Source organism: Dipodomys spectabilis, unplaced genomic scaffold, assembly GCF_019054845.1.
Source record: "Dipodomys spectabilis isolate Male_0828 unplaced genomic scaffold, ASM1905484v1 ptg000328l, whole genome shotgun sequence".
Taxonomy (NCBI): domain Eukaryota; kingdom Metazoa; phylum Chordata; class Mammalia; order Rodentia; family Heteromyidae; genus Dipodomys; species Dipodomys spectabilis.
The window spans coordinates 2095601-2109204 of record NW_024871005.1 but is presented as its reverse complement, the minus strand read 5'-3'; the positions used below and the strand labels follow the sequence as shown (position 1 = coordinate 2109204).

At 39.4% G+C, this 13604-nt stretch overlaps 1 protein-coding gene across 1 annotated transcript; it reads right to left on the bottom strand.

Moving 5' to 3' along the window:
* Positions 1 to 6859: 6859 nt before the first annotated feature.
* LOC122128316 (centromere protein V-like protein 1) lies at positions 6860 to 7594 on the bottom strand. The gene has a single exon (XM_042702553.1). The coding sequence runs from the start codon at positions 7592 to 7594 to the stop codon at positions 6860 to 6862; it is 735 nt and encodes a 244-aa protein (XP_042558487.1).
* Positions 7595 to 13604: the final 6010 nt, after the last annotated feature.

The window sequence follows — 13604 nt, the reverse complement described above, 5'->3', positions numbered from 1 at the left end:
AGATGACATGATCTTGTATTTAAAGAATCCCATAGACTCCACTCCCAAATTACTCAAGCTGATTCAAAACTTTGGCAAAGTAGCAGGTTATAAAATTAACCCCCAAAAATCAATGGCTTTTCTGTATGCCAACAATGAGAAAAGTGTGGCTGAAATTAGGAAAGCAACTCCATTTGTAATAGCCCCACAAAAAATAAAATACCTAGGAATTAACTTAACTAAAGAAGTGAAGGACCTCTATGATGAAAACTTTAAAATCTTGAAAAAGGAAATCAACACAGAACTTAAAAAATGGCAAAACCTCCCATGCTCCTGGATTGGAAAGATTAACATCGTGAAAATGGCAATACTTCCCAAGGCTATCTACAAATTCAACGCAATACCTATCAAAATTCCACCCTCATTCTTCAAGGAAATAGAAGAGGCAATCCAAAAATTCATATGGAACAATAAAAGACCCCGAATAGCAAAAACGCTCCTCAACGGAAAGAACACGGCTGGAGGAATATCAATACCAAATTTCAAACTCTACTATAAAGCCATAGTAATCAAAACAGCTTGGTATTGGCATAAGAACAAACCTCAGGACCAATGGAATAGAATTGAAAACCCAGAAATGAACCTACAGACCTATAGCCATCTAATCTTTGATAAGTGAGCTAAAACAATAGAATGGAAGACAGACAGCCTCTTCAGTAAATGGTGCTGGCAAAACTGGTTAACTACATGTAGAAAACTAAAGCTAGATCCTTATATATCACCCTGCACCAGAATCAACTCCAAATGGATCAAAGACCTTGAACTCAAAGCAGACACTCTGAAAACATTACAGGATGGAATAGGAGAAACCCTGGGTCTCCTTGGCTCAGGCCGAAATTTTCTGAATAGAGACCCGGAAACACAACAAATCAAAGAAAGGCTGGACAAATGGGATTGTATAAGGTTGCAGAGCTTCTGCAGAGCAAATGACATAGCTAGCAAGATCAATAGAAAGCCCACGGACTGGGAGAAGATCTTTACTAGCCATACAACGGACAAGGGTCTCATATCTAAAATATACTTGGAACTCAAAAAATTAAACCACCCAACAACAAATCCTCAAAGAAACAACTGCCCAATAAGTAAGTGGGCGAAAGACTTAAAGAGAAGTTTCTCTGAAGAAGAAAGAAGGATGGCCAATAGACACATGAAGAAATGTTCAACATCCCTAGCCATAAAAGAAATGCAAATCAAAACAACATTGAGATATCACCTCACTCCAGTTAGAACAGCAAAAATCAAGAACTCCAACAACAACAGATGCTGGAGGGGATGTGGACAGAAAGGAACCTTACTTCATTGTTGGTGGGAATGTAAACTTGTTCAACCACTTTGGAAAGCAGTATGGAGGTTCCTCAAAAGACTCCACATAGAGCTCCCCAATGACCCAGCAATCCCACTTTTGGGCATTTACCCAAATGATCACAAACAAGGCCACACTAAAGCTACCAGCACAACTATGTTTATTGCAGCATTATTTACCATAGCTAAGACATGGAACCAACCCAGATGCCCCTCAGTAGATGAATGGATCAAGAAGATGTGGTATATATACACAATGGAATTCTATGCCTCCATCAGAAAGAATGACATTTCCCCATTTGTTAGGAAATGGAAAGGCTTGGAAAAAATTATATTAAGTGAAGTAAGCCAGGCCCAAAGAAACACAGGTCCCACGGTTTCCCTTATTTGCAATATCTAGTATAGGTATGAGTCAAGCGGAAAAAGTCAGATAATGTGATGTTAGGAAAACGAAACCTCAAATATGTATTTTAATGTTTTTGTTTCTTTCATGCATGTGTTTCTAACGCATTTATAAGATTATTTCTGTGTTGCTTTGTATGTCCCTCCCCCACAGTGTAACCCCCGCTTTCACTATATTTGATGTCAGTATAACATGTGGAGGAGATGGGGACAAACAAGTCGTTTAAGGATTCAGGTGGACCTGTTGCAACAATGAGAAGTACAAAATGTCATGTCAAAACCAGCTTTACAATGTCGGTGGGGGGGGGGGGGGATGGGGGGTATGATTGGGTGGGAGGGAGGGGGGAGGCTGGGAAGGGAGGTGAAGGGTAAACAAAGGAGGAGGCTGCAATGCTTGGTAAGAAATGTATGCATTATCCTGCCCATGTAATTGTAACCCCTCTGTACAGTATGTTCTCAAATAAAATAAAATAAAATTAAAAAAAAAAAAAAAAAAAAAAAGAACAGACCTCAGGACCAATGGAATAGAATTGAAAACCTAGAAATGAACCTACAGACCTATAGCCATCTAATCTTCCAGAAGGGAGCTAAAACAATAGAATGGAAGAAAGACAGCCTCTTCAGTAAATCGTGCTGGCAAAATTGGTTAACTACATGTAGAAAACTAAAGCTAGATCCTTATATATCACCCTGCACCAGAATCAACTCCAAATGGATCAAAGACCTTGAAGTCAAAGCAGACACTCTGAAAACATTACAGGATGGAATAGGAGAAACCCTAGGTCTCCTTGGCTCAGGACGAAATTTTTTGAATAGAGACCTGGAAACACAACAAACCAAAGAAAGGTTGGACAAATGGGATTGCATAAAGTTGCAGAACTTCTGCAGGGCAAATGACATAGCTAGCAAGATCAATAGAAAGCCCACGGATTGGGAGAAGATGTTTACTAGCCATACAACGGACAAGGGTCTCATATCTAAAATATACTAGGAACTCAAAAAATTAAACCTCCCAACAACAAATCCTCAAAGAAACAACTGCCCAATAAATAAGTGGGCGAAAGACTTAAAGAGAAACTTCTCTGAAGAAGAAAGAAGGATGACCAATAGACACATGAAGAAATGTTCAACATCCCTAGCCATAAAAGAAATGCCAATCAAAACAACATTGAGATATCACCTCACCCCAGTTAGAACGGCAAAAATCAAGAACTCTAACAACAACAGATGCTGGAGGGGATGTGGACAGAAAGGAACCTTACTTCATTGTTGGTAGGAATGTAAACTTGTTCAACCACTTTGGAAAGTAGTATGGAGGTTCCTCAAAAGACTCCACATAGAGCTCCCCTATGACCCAGCAATCTCACTTTTGGGCATTTACCCTAATGTTTACAAACAAGACCACACTAAAGCTACCAGCACAACTATGTTTATTGCAGCATTATTTACCATAGCTAAGATATGGAACCAACCCAGATGCCCCTCAGTAGATGAATGGATCAAGAAAATGTAGTATATATACACAATGGAATTCTATGCCTCCATCAGAAAGAATGACATTTCCCCATTTGTTAGGAAATGGAAAAACTTGGAAAAAATTATATTAAGTGAAGTAAGCCAGGCCCAAAGAAACGTAGGTCCCATGGTTTCCCTTATTTGTAATATCTAGTATATGTATGAGTCAAGCGGAAAAGGTCAGATAATGTGATGTCAGGAAAAATGAACCCTTAGATGTGTATTTTAATGTTTTTTTCTTTCATGCATGTGTTTCTAAAACATTTATAAGATTATCTCTTTGTTGCTTTGTATGTCCCTCCCCCACAGTATAACCCCTGCTTTCACTATATTTGATGTCAGTGTAACTTGTGGAGGAGATGGGGAAAAACCAGTTCTTTAAGGATACAGGTGGACCTGTTGCAACAATGAGAAGTACAAGTTGACATGTCCAAAACGAGCTTTACAACGTCGGTGGGGGGGAAGGGGGGGAAGGAGAAGGATTGGGATTGGGGGGGAGGGGGGTGGCTGGGAAGGGATGTGAAGGGTAAACTAAAGGAGGAGGCTGCAATGCTTGGTAAGAAATGTACGCATTATCCTGCCCATGTAATTGTAACCCCTCTGTACAGTATGTTCACAAATAAAATAAAATTAAATTAAAAAAAAAAGAATGCCTCAAGGGAGGCATAGAAAAGGCTGTCAGCATCCAAAATGACCAATGGTGCCCAAACATTTCCTATATCATTTTAAAGAGCAGCATATAATTTTATGCATGATGGAAAACACAGCTAATAGTAAACAACCGAAGGCCTTCTTAAGAGATTACTAGGTGCTGGTGACTCATGCCTGTAATCCTAGCTACTCAGGAGGCTGAGATGGGAGGATCGCAGTTCAAAGCCATCCCAGGCAGAAAGGTCCATGAGACTCTTAAATACAATAAACCACCAGAAAATTGGAAGTGGCACTGTGGCTCAAGTGGTAGAGTGCTTGCCTTGAGCTGAAGAGCTTAGGGACAGCTCCCAGGCCTGGAATTCAAGCCCTATGACTGACAAACAAAAAGAAATTACCAGGAATACAGTGACATTAAGCAACCTTTGTTAAGCACCCCAAAATTCCCTTAAATACCTAGTCCTTTCCCCAGTTTTCCTTTGAGTGTCAACCAACCACTGCTTAATCTCTACAATCATCCATCTCCTCCTCCACAGCATGTTCTGCCTTCAGAACCAGCCTAGACCCATACATTATATGGAAGTTAAAATTGCTGTCTGCAAATCATGAACACTGGATTGTATTCATACAACTTAGGAAGGATTTTCACATTGCATAGAGAAGCAATAAATCATTGATGTTTGCTTTGTGAATAAAGTCAGGTTTATAAAAAGAGAAAATGTCTGGGAAAAGAATTTTCTTACCACAGAAACATTGATGTGAACCAGGTACCAAAAGCTCACACCTGTAATCCTACCTATTCAGAAGGCTAAGATTTGAAGGATCACCATTTTTGCCGGCCAGGGCAGAAATGTTCATGAGACTCCACTTCCAAAATAACCAACAAAAAGCAGGGCTGGAGCCAGGCATTGGTGGTTCACACCTGTATTCCTTGCTAGTCAGAAGGCTAACATCTGGGAGGACTGTGGTTCAAAGCCAGCCCAGACAGGAAAGACCATGAGAGTCTTGGCTGTAATTAACCACCAAAAAGCCAGAAGTGGAGCTGTGGCTCAAGTTGTAAAGCACTAGCCTTGAGCACAAAAGCTCAGAGACAGCGCCCAGCCCCTGAGTTCAAGCCCCAAGACCTGCACAAAATAGCAGGTCTGGGAATGTGTCTCAAGTGCTAAAGTATAGAGCCCTTGCTAAGAGTTCAAATCCCACGATTGCAAAAAAAAAAAAATGACTTTATAGAAACTAATAGGTATTCTTGAGCCATTTCTTGATCTTTCTAGATCCAGTCTATGCAGAAAAAGTTATTTAGTCTAAGTATAATTTAGTATTCTAACAACCAACCTGAACAAGTTTTCCAGGCATACATGTTCACATTCTTCCTCTTTCATGGCTTGTAGGGTGGCTCAAATAATAGAGTGCCTGCTCAACAAACCAGAGGCTCTGTGTTAAAATACTACAATGTCAAACAAACAGAAACCAATCTCTCCCCTGCTTTTTTTTTTATCAAAAGTCAACCCTGAAGTGGTGAAAGTCTGTAATCGACTATTCCACACAACTCAGAGCAATCATGGGAGGCGAATAGAACATTTTAGAGAAATCCTATGGTTAACCTCTGTCCCTAATTGGTGTAGAGGGAGCTGGAAAATGAGAAGTAGGGATGGAAAAATGGTGGCTTTTTGTGTGATGGTGTAGCCCTGTAACTCCACATAGTCATAGAAACACATGTCTGCTTCATTGATCTGGCTTTTATTTGCTTAATTGACAAATCAAGATAAGCAATTGATAGCAAATTATATGAACATGCAATGGAAGGCAAGAACAGAGGACAGATTTTCAGCAAGGAAAAGATCCAGGAAAGAATGTCTAGGCCCCTTTCCTCAAGTTGCTGTGTCTACTTTTCTCCTTTGAAATATTACTATTATGAAAGGCTGAATAAAAGCTAAAACATCTATGACAAGAGGCTAGGTAAGTAAGTTATGGAAGATCAATTTCTTAATTTTATAAAGTAATTAAATAACAATGTTGACATTTGTTCTTGGTTGGAGAAGATACATACCACCCATGGTTAGATAAAAATTTCAGGTATCAAGAAATTACAATTAAGTTAGTGCTGAAGTTCAAATATACAACATAGAAATACATATTTTCTATTTCTGAACACTTAACACATGTACAAGATAACTATTTCTGAAGATTCATGGGGGCGTCCAGTGCAGACATTGGTCACATTTCTGTCTCTCCACCCTCATTCTCAGAGACAGTAAAACAAAACGCAGCAACATACTAACATCAGAGCAGGGCGCTATGTTACATTTAGGAATTTTAAGACATAGGATTTGAAAACACATCAAATAAACACTGTAGCTGAAAACAATACATATCTCTAAGTAGTGAAATAGTTATTTATGATATACATGACGTCAATGGGATAACATCCTAATAAATGTTCACAAAACATAACCTATCAATTTTAAACATGAAATACAACTGTTAGCAATGACACTGCTCACAATAGCACCAAGAACATACAGTAGACAAGAATAATCTGCAAGTGATTATTAGTGAGAACTGAGGGATCTTAAGAGAAGATTTGGGGGCCTGGCATTTACCAGAGATGCCACTTGCTTATTGGATTGCAAAGTTCTCATTTTATACAGACACAGGAATGTTCAAGTTTTTGCTTCTAAGAAAGTCTGTTGAAATGAATTGGCAGTAAAGGAAAACTTTGCACGGACACCACAAATTTAGCAAGTCCAGAACCAGATCTCTTTCACAAGGTACTTTTTTCACAATTAATGCTGGGGCTGCCTGGACATTCGCTTAACACCTGTTTGGATGTTTGCACCCCCTGCCCCCTAGTCATTGTTCCATTTCAGGCAGGGACAGTGCTGATGGACACCTGCTGGATGGTGGTATTGCTCTCCTTGGTGGCCTCCTTTACAGGGTCGCCAGCATCAACCTCCTAGATGACCACGCTGCACACGGTGCCTGCGTCCATGCAGTGCGGGGCCACGCCATACACGCGAGGGTCGGAAACAGCTGCGTGGAAGCTCTGGACACCACATCTGCTGCAGAAGCTGTGCAGCGCCGGGTGCGTGGTGGACGAGTAAGTGACCATGCTTTCCTCGCCCTGCAGCAGCAGCAGCGTGAAGCGCGAGGCCGGGACTAGGAAGTGGCGGTGCTGCTTCTTCTGACACAGCCGGCATCCGCACTCCATGACCCTCAGATCCGCAGGGGCCCAGGCTGCAAAACGGATCGCGCCGCAGTGGCAGCCCCGGGTGTGGTAGACCAGGCCCGGGAACTCGAAGGTGTCTAACAGGAACTTGGCTGCATCCTCGCAGCTGAGGCCTCGCACCCTCCGGAACTTCTCCCACCGCTCCCGCTGCGCGCCCAGGTCTAGCTCTGTGGGGGGAGGTGGGTTGGTCGCTGGGTTCAGCTGTGGTGCCTGGAGCAGCAGATCTTTGGGGCTTGCTTCTCGAACCCTTCGCCACCAGCGCTTCCTCTGTGCCGGTCCCCGGCAATGCTGAACCATTGCCCGCTCCCTCCCCACTGTATGGCTTCCAATGCCCACTTGAACAGGTGAGCACCGCGCGCGGGTGGTTCCCATGACCGCGATCGCTGCGCAGGCAGTAGGACAATCTCCAGGTCGCTTTCGTTTATGCCGAAGAGCAGTGGATCTTTTCTTCACCTTACCCATGGCGCCTGCAGCCTTCCAAGACAGTTCCTGCTCCTAGTTCCTTACTCAGTTGCTGAGCAAAATGCTGGTCTGCACCAGCAGGATTGGCCACTTGTTGAATGTGATGTAAAAAGACTCCTCCTTTGACCCTATCAAAACATTCTTTGCTGGTCTGAAATTCTGGCTGAGCCTATCAGCAGCAGCCTTTAAACATAATTTTCTATTGTTGATTAAAACCGGCAACCTAACCTTAAAATATGGAAACACCGAAAATACCGCAAACCTTTTAGAGTACAGACAGAGGCAGGACAGTTCAAAATAAGCATTATTTATACATAACAAAGCCTTTCAAGAAAGAGAATGTGGAACGAAGTTTGTCAAAGATTATAATTCACAATAGGCTGTTATATCAATTAACCCCACCAAAAAACAGAAAGATTATCTCAGTATAATATATAGGGGATATATGAGATATATGTGATATACAAGACATATATGATACATATGTGATAGATCATATATATGAGATATGTATCACACATATAAGATATTATATATACAAATTCTATGTATGTATGTATGTATATATATATATATATATATATATTAGTCCTGCCCAGAATCCTAGCCTAGCATGTGTGGTATCTTGGGTTTGTTCCTCAGCATTGTTAAATAAAGTTAAAAAGGAAAAGGAAAATCAGTGCATTTGTCTGTACAAAGAGCAAATTCATAGCTCTGGCAGGAATGAATATGAAGGTAATACTTTGCTCTTTGATCCATCCATAAATGAGGATGGATCTTCCCTCAGAGATGTAATTAACACTGGGGAAAAACATTAAAATGTCTTCCAAAGTTGCTTCCTGAGTTAAGCAGAGATGTACAATATGCACAAGAGCAATAAGTGAAGTTGCACAAAACTACACACAATCTAGATTTAATAATGTTTTTTGTGCACTATCCTATCTATTTGCAGATATGGGCCTATATCTTTTTCAAAAACATTTTAAATAAAGTACAGGTATTAATGAAATTTCATTTCTTAATATTGTGTCCTAGGAATGAAGACATAATTTCTTTTATTGTCACAGTATCATTCATTATCAAATCCACACATTTACAATAATTCTAAAAAGTGCTTTCATTCCTAAACACATATTTAAATTTCTAAAATTGTTTCTAAATGTACTTCATAAAATGTCTCCGTCCTCAATAACAGAATCTAGTTAATTATACACATCATTTTTAATTTTATTGTAAAGATGCTGTTCAGAGGGGTTACAGTTACATGAGTAAGGTAATGAGTACATTCCTTGTTGAGCACTGTTACCCCACTCCTTTGTTTTTCTCCTACTATCCCTTCCCATCCCCACCTCCCTCACTCCTTCCCCCACCCCTGAAGTTGTAACGTTCATTTCATTTCCAACATAGTGTCTTGTGAGTATCATTGTTGCAATGGATCATCCTGTGTCCTTGTTTCAGCATTTTGTTATTCCTTTCCCCTCTCCTAATTAGATAAATGTATATACAAAATGCAGTGTACCAAAATGAAGTACAGTGACAACAGGGGTATACGATAAGGGGAAGAACATACAAAGGAAATTTTAAAAATCACATGGTACATTAACAACAACAACAAAGAAAAACCTCCTGTGTCCATATCTTGGGGTTCATTTCACATAGCATCATCTTATATGGACATATGTATATAGCTTTTGAGCTTTTCTCCTTAACCGATAAGATTATCCTAGATGAATACTGATTATTGCAAATGAGGGAAATCATGGGACTTATATTTCTTTGGGTCTGGCTTACTTCACTTAATATAATTTTTTCCAAGTCCTTCCATTTCCTAGAAAATGGTGGGGGTGGGGTGTCGTTCTTTCTACTGGAAGCATAGAATTCATATATATATATCACATTTTCTTGATCCGTTTATATACTAAGGGGCATCTGGGTTAGTTCCATATCTTAGCTACGGTGAATAATGGTGCGATAAACATAGTTGTGCTGGTAGTTTTAGTACAGACTTGTTTGTGATCATTTGGGTAAATTCCCAGAGGTGGGATTGCTGGGTCATAAGGGAGCTCATGGGATTGCATGAAACTGCAGAGCTTCTGCATGGCAAAGACATGGGTAGCATGAGCAATAGAAAGTCCACAGATTGGGAGAAGGTCTTCAGTAGCTATACAACAGACAAGAGCCTCATATCTAAAATATAATTAGAAATGGAAAAACTTGGAAAAAATTATATTAAGTGAAATAAGCCAGACCCAAAGAAACATAGGTCCCATGGTTTCCCTTATTTGCAATATCTAGTATATGTATGAGTCAAGCAGAAAAGGTCAGATAATGTGATGTTAGGAAAAATGAACCCTTAGATATGTATTTTAATGCTTTTTTCTTTCATGCATTTGTTTCTAACGCATTTATAAGATTATCTCTTTGTTGCTTTGTATGTCCCTCCCCCACAGTACAACCCCTGCTTTCACTATATTTGATGTCAGTATAACTTGTGGAGGAGATGGGGAAAAACAAGTCGTTTAAGGATACAGGTGGACCCGTTGCAACAATGAGAAGTACAAGTTGTCATGTGGAAAACGAGCTTTACAACGTTGGTGGGGGGGAGGGGGGAGGATTGGGTGGGGGTGGGGGGGAGTCTGGGAAGGGATGTGAAGGGTAAACAAAGGAGGAGGCTGCAATGCTTGATAAGAAATGTATGCATTATCTGCCCATGTAATTGTAACTCCTCTGTACAGTATGTTCACAAAAAAAATTAAATTAAAAAAATAAAATTAGAACTCAAAAAATTAAATCCTCCAAAACCAAAACCTCAAAGAAACAACTGCCTCATTAATAAGTAGGCTAAAGATTTAAAGAGAGATTTCTCTGAAGAGGAAATAAAAATGGCCAATAGACAAAGAAATTCTCAACTTCTCTGGTCATGAAAGAAATGCAAATCAAAATAACATTGAGATTCCATCTCACCCCATTTAGAATGACTATAATCAAGAAATCTAAGCTAGGTGCAGATGGCTCATGCCTGTAATCCTAGCTACTCAGGAAGCTGAGATCTGAGAATCATGGTTCAAAGCCATCCGGGGCAAGAAGTGAGACTTTTATCTCCAATAAACCACTAGAAAACCAGAAGTGGCGCTGTGGCTCAAGTGGTAGAGTGCTTGCCTTGAGCTGAAGAGCTTAGGGACAGCGCCCAGGCCCAGAGTTCAAGCCCCACGACCAACAACAACAAAAAAAAAGAAATCTAGTATAACAACAGATGCTGGAGGTGATATGGACAAAAGGGAACACTAGTGCACTGTTGGTGGGATTGTAAACCACTCTGGAAAGCAATATGGAGGTTCCTCAAAAGACTACACATCAAATTTTATCATTATCTCTTTAGTTTCTTTAATCCTGAATGCTCTTATTAACATTTTTAACTCATAATGTTGATTGTTTTGAAAAGATCAAATTAACATTACTTTGTCTAATTGATTTTATTTGATTGCTTCCTTGTGGAACCATTAGATTGTTCTATTTCCCATACAACTAAAGGTTAAGTACAACATCTTGACTGGATTCCATTAACACATTTTGTCATTACCTTAGATGTTCATGAATTCAGGGTGTCCGCTTAGTAATTATATTAAAAATTATCTTTTTAGTAGTAATTGCAAATTTCTTCACCATGAAAATCTAATTTCCCCTTTGCAATAATCTGATAATATAGGATTATTATTTTGACACTAATGATTATATTGTTCTTCTCCATTCTTTAGACTAATTGTTTTAGAATTTTTCGATAATCTTTGAGCCAATTATTTTATTGCTGTTGGTCAGAAAACGATTTTCTAATGCTAAATTTCTTTTTACTTTCATTAGTTACCACTCATTCATAAAGATGAGTTTTCTTTTAACAAATGCGAATGAGCTACTATCTGTTCCTTAAAAGCAGACTATATGCTTAGTTCTGGGTTGTTTTGTTTTGTTGGTGGTATTAGGGTTTGAACTTGTAGTACTTCCCATTTCCTCTATTGGCATTCTACTACTTGAGCCATACTTTCAGCCCGGCTTTTTGGCTGATTGTTTTAGAGATGGAGATTTGTGAACTTTTCTGCCCAAACTGGCTTCAAATGACCATCTTCTAGATCTCAGTCTCCTGATTACAAGCGTGAGCCGCTGCCACTGGCTTAATTCTCTATTTCTAATTATGATTTGCAGACCAAAGAACTGGGAGAATATAAGTCTTCAATCATAAAAAAAAACTATTCTTTTTCCAAATACAATTTTGAGCTGAGAAGGTAGCTCAGTGGTAGAGTGCTTGCCTTGCATGCATGAGGCCATGGATTCGATTCCTCAGTACCACATAAGCAGAAAAAGCTGGAAGTGGCACTGTGGCTCAAGTGGTAGAACGTTGGCCTTGAGCTGAAGAGCTGAGGAACAGTGTCCAGACCCAGACAGAGTTCAGGCCCCATGACTGAAAAAAAAATACAATTTTGAATTCATAGATTTTTATTTACGCAATAATTTGCATTCAGCTAAGTAAATTTTTTTTAATTCAAATTATCTCAACTATACCTATGGGAGCCCTTTCAAAGTGGCTCCTGTGAACTAAACAGAGTCCCAGGGTCACAACAAATTGGAGAGAGACTCGATAAATGGGACGACCTTAAAATAAAAATGTTCTGCACAGCTAAAGAAATAACAACCAAACTAGAAAGAAAGCCAACTAATTGGGAAAAAATATTTACCAACAATATATCAGACAGTGGCCTAATATCCATTATATACAGGGAACTCAAGAAACTAACCCCTTGCAAGTCTAACAAACCAATCACAAAATGAGCAAGAAGCTTAAGAGAGACCTCTCAGAAGAAGAGATAAAAGTGGCAAAGAAACACATGAGGAAATGTTCACCATCCCTGGCTGTAAAGGAAATGCAAATAAAAACAATTCTGAGATACCACCTTACCCCAGGCCAGAATGGCCCACATCCTAAATTTAGCCAAGGACAAATGCTGGAGGAGAAGTGGAGAGAGAGGAACCCTAATACATTGCTGGTGAGAATGTATACTAATACAACCATTTTGGAAAGCAGTCTAAAGGTACGTCAGAAAGCTAAATATAGACCTCTCCTATGACCCAGCCATTCCACTCTTAGGCATCTACCCTGAGCAACAGGACCAGGATACAAGGACACATGCACCTCCATGTTCATTGCAGCACTGTTCACAATAGCCAAGATATGGAAACAATCCTGATGCCCCACTACTAATGAGTGGATCTAAAAATTGTGGTACCTGTATACAATGGAATATTATGTAGCCATTAGAAAGGACAAAATAATGGCATTTGCAGGGAAATGGATAGAACTAGAGCAAATCATTTTGAGTGAGGTAAGCCAAGAGCAAAAAGACAAATGGCACATGGTCTTGCTGATATGTGGATGCTAAAGCCAAAATGCAAGGAGATATAACAAAGTAAATAGGACTTGAGAAACAAAGGACTGCCACTCATTTTGTCATATCATTGCTAAATGACTCCATGTTATTGACCACATATATGGTACATATATATATATATATATATATATATATATATATATATATATATATATATGTGCACACACCAGAAGGAAGCTAGTAGGAGGACACAGCATCAATGGGAAATGGGAAAGCATACAACAGAAGGGCCCATCAGCTGCACTGAACAAAAATGAAAATGAACTAAGCAACCCAAAGACAGTAAAGGGAAGGGAGGAATGAGAGGGAAAGAGGGAACAGCTTACATTAAGCAAAATGAAAGAAATGTAAATGTATTTCTTCCACCTGATGTGGAAGAAATAAGTGTATTGTCAAAGCTCATAGAATTCACAAACTTTATAGACCATGGTAATGACAATTTGTCTTGTGAAGGTTAAAATGTGTTTGTGACTTTTACTAAGTATCACTATTCCACAATACTGTGAAATATGTAAAATTTATGTAATCACCTAATCTCAATTAAAAAAGAAGAAGAAAATAATAGTGAGAGA

Excerpts from the sequence above, each read along its gene's own strand:
- LOC122128316 (XM_042702553.1), bottom strand. The coding sequence starts at position 7,594 with ATGGGTAAGGTGAAGAAAAGATCCACTGCTCTTCGGCATAAACGAAAG.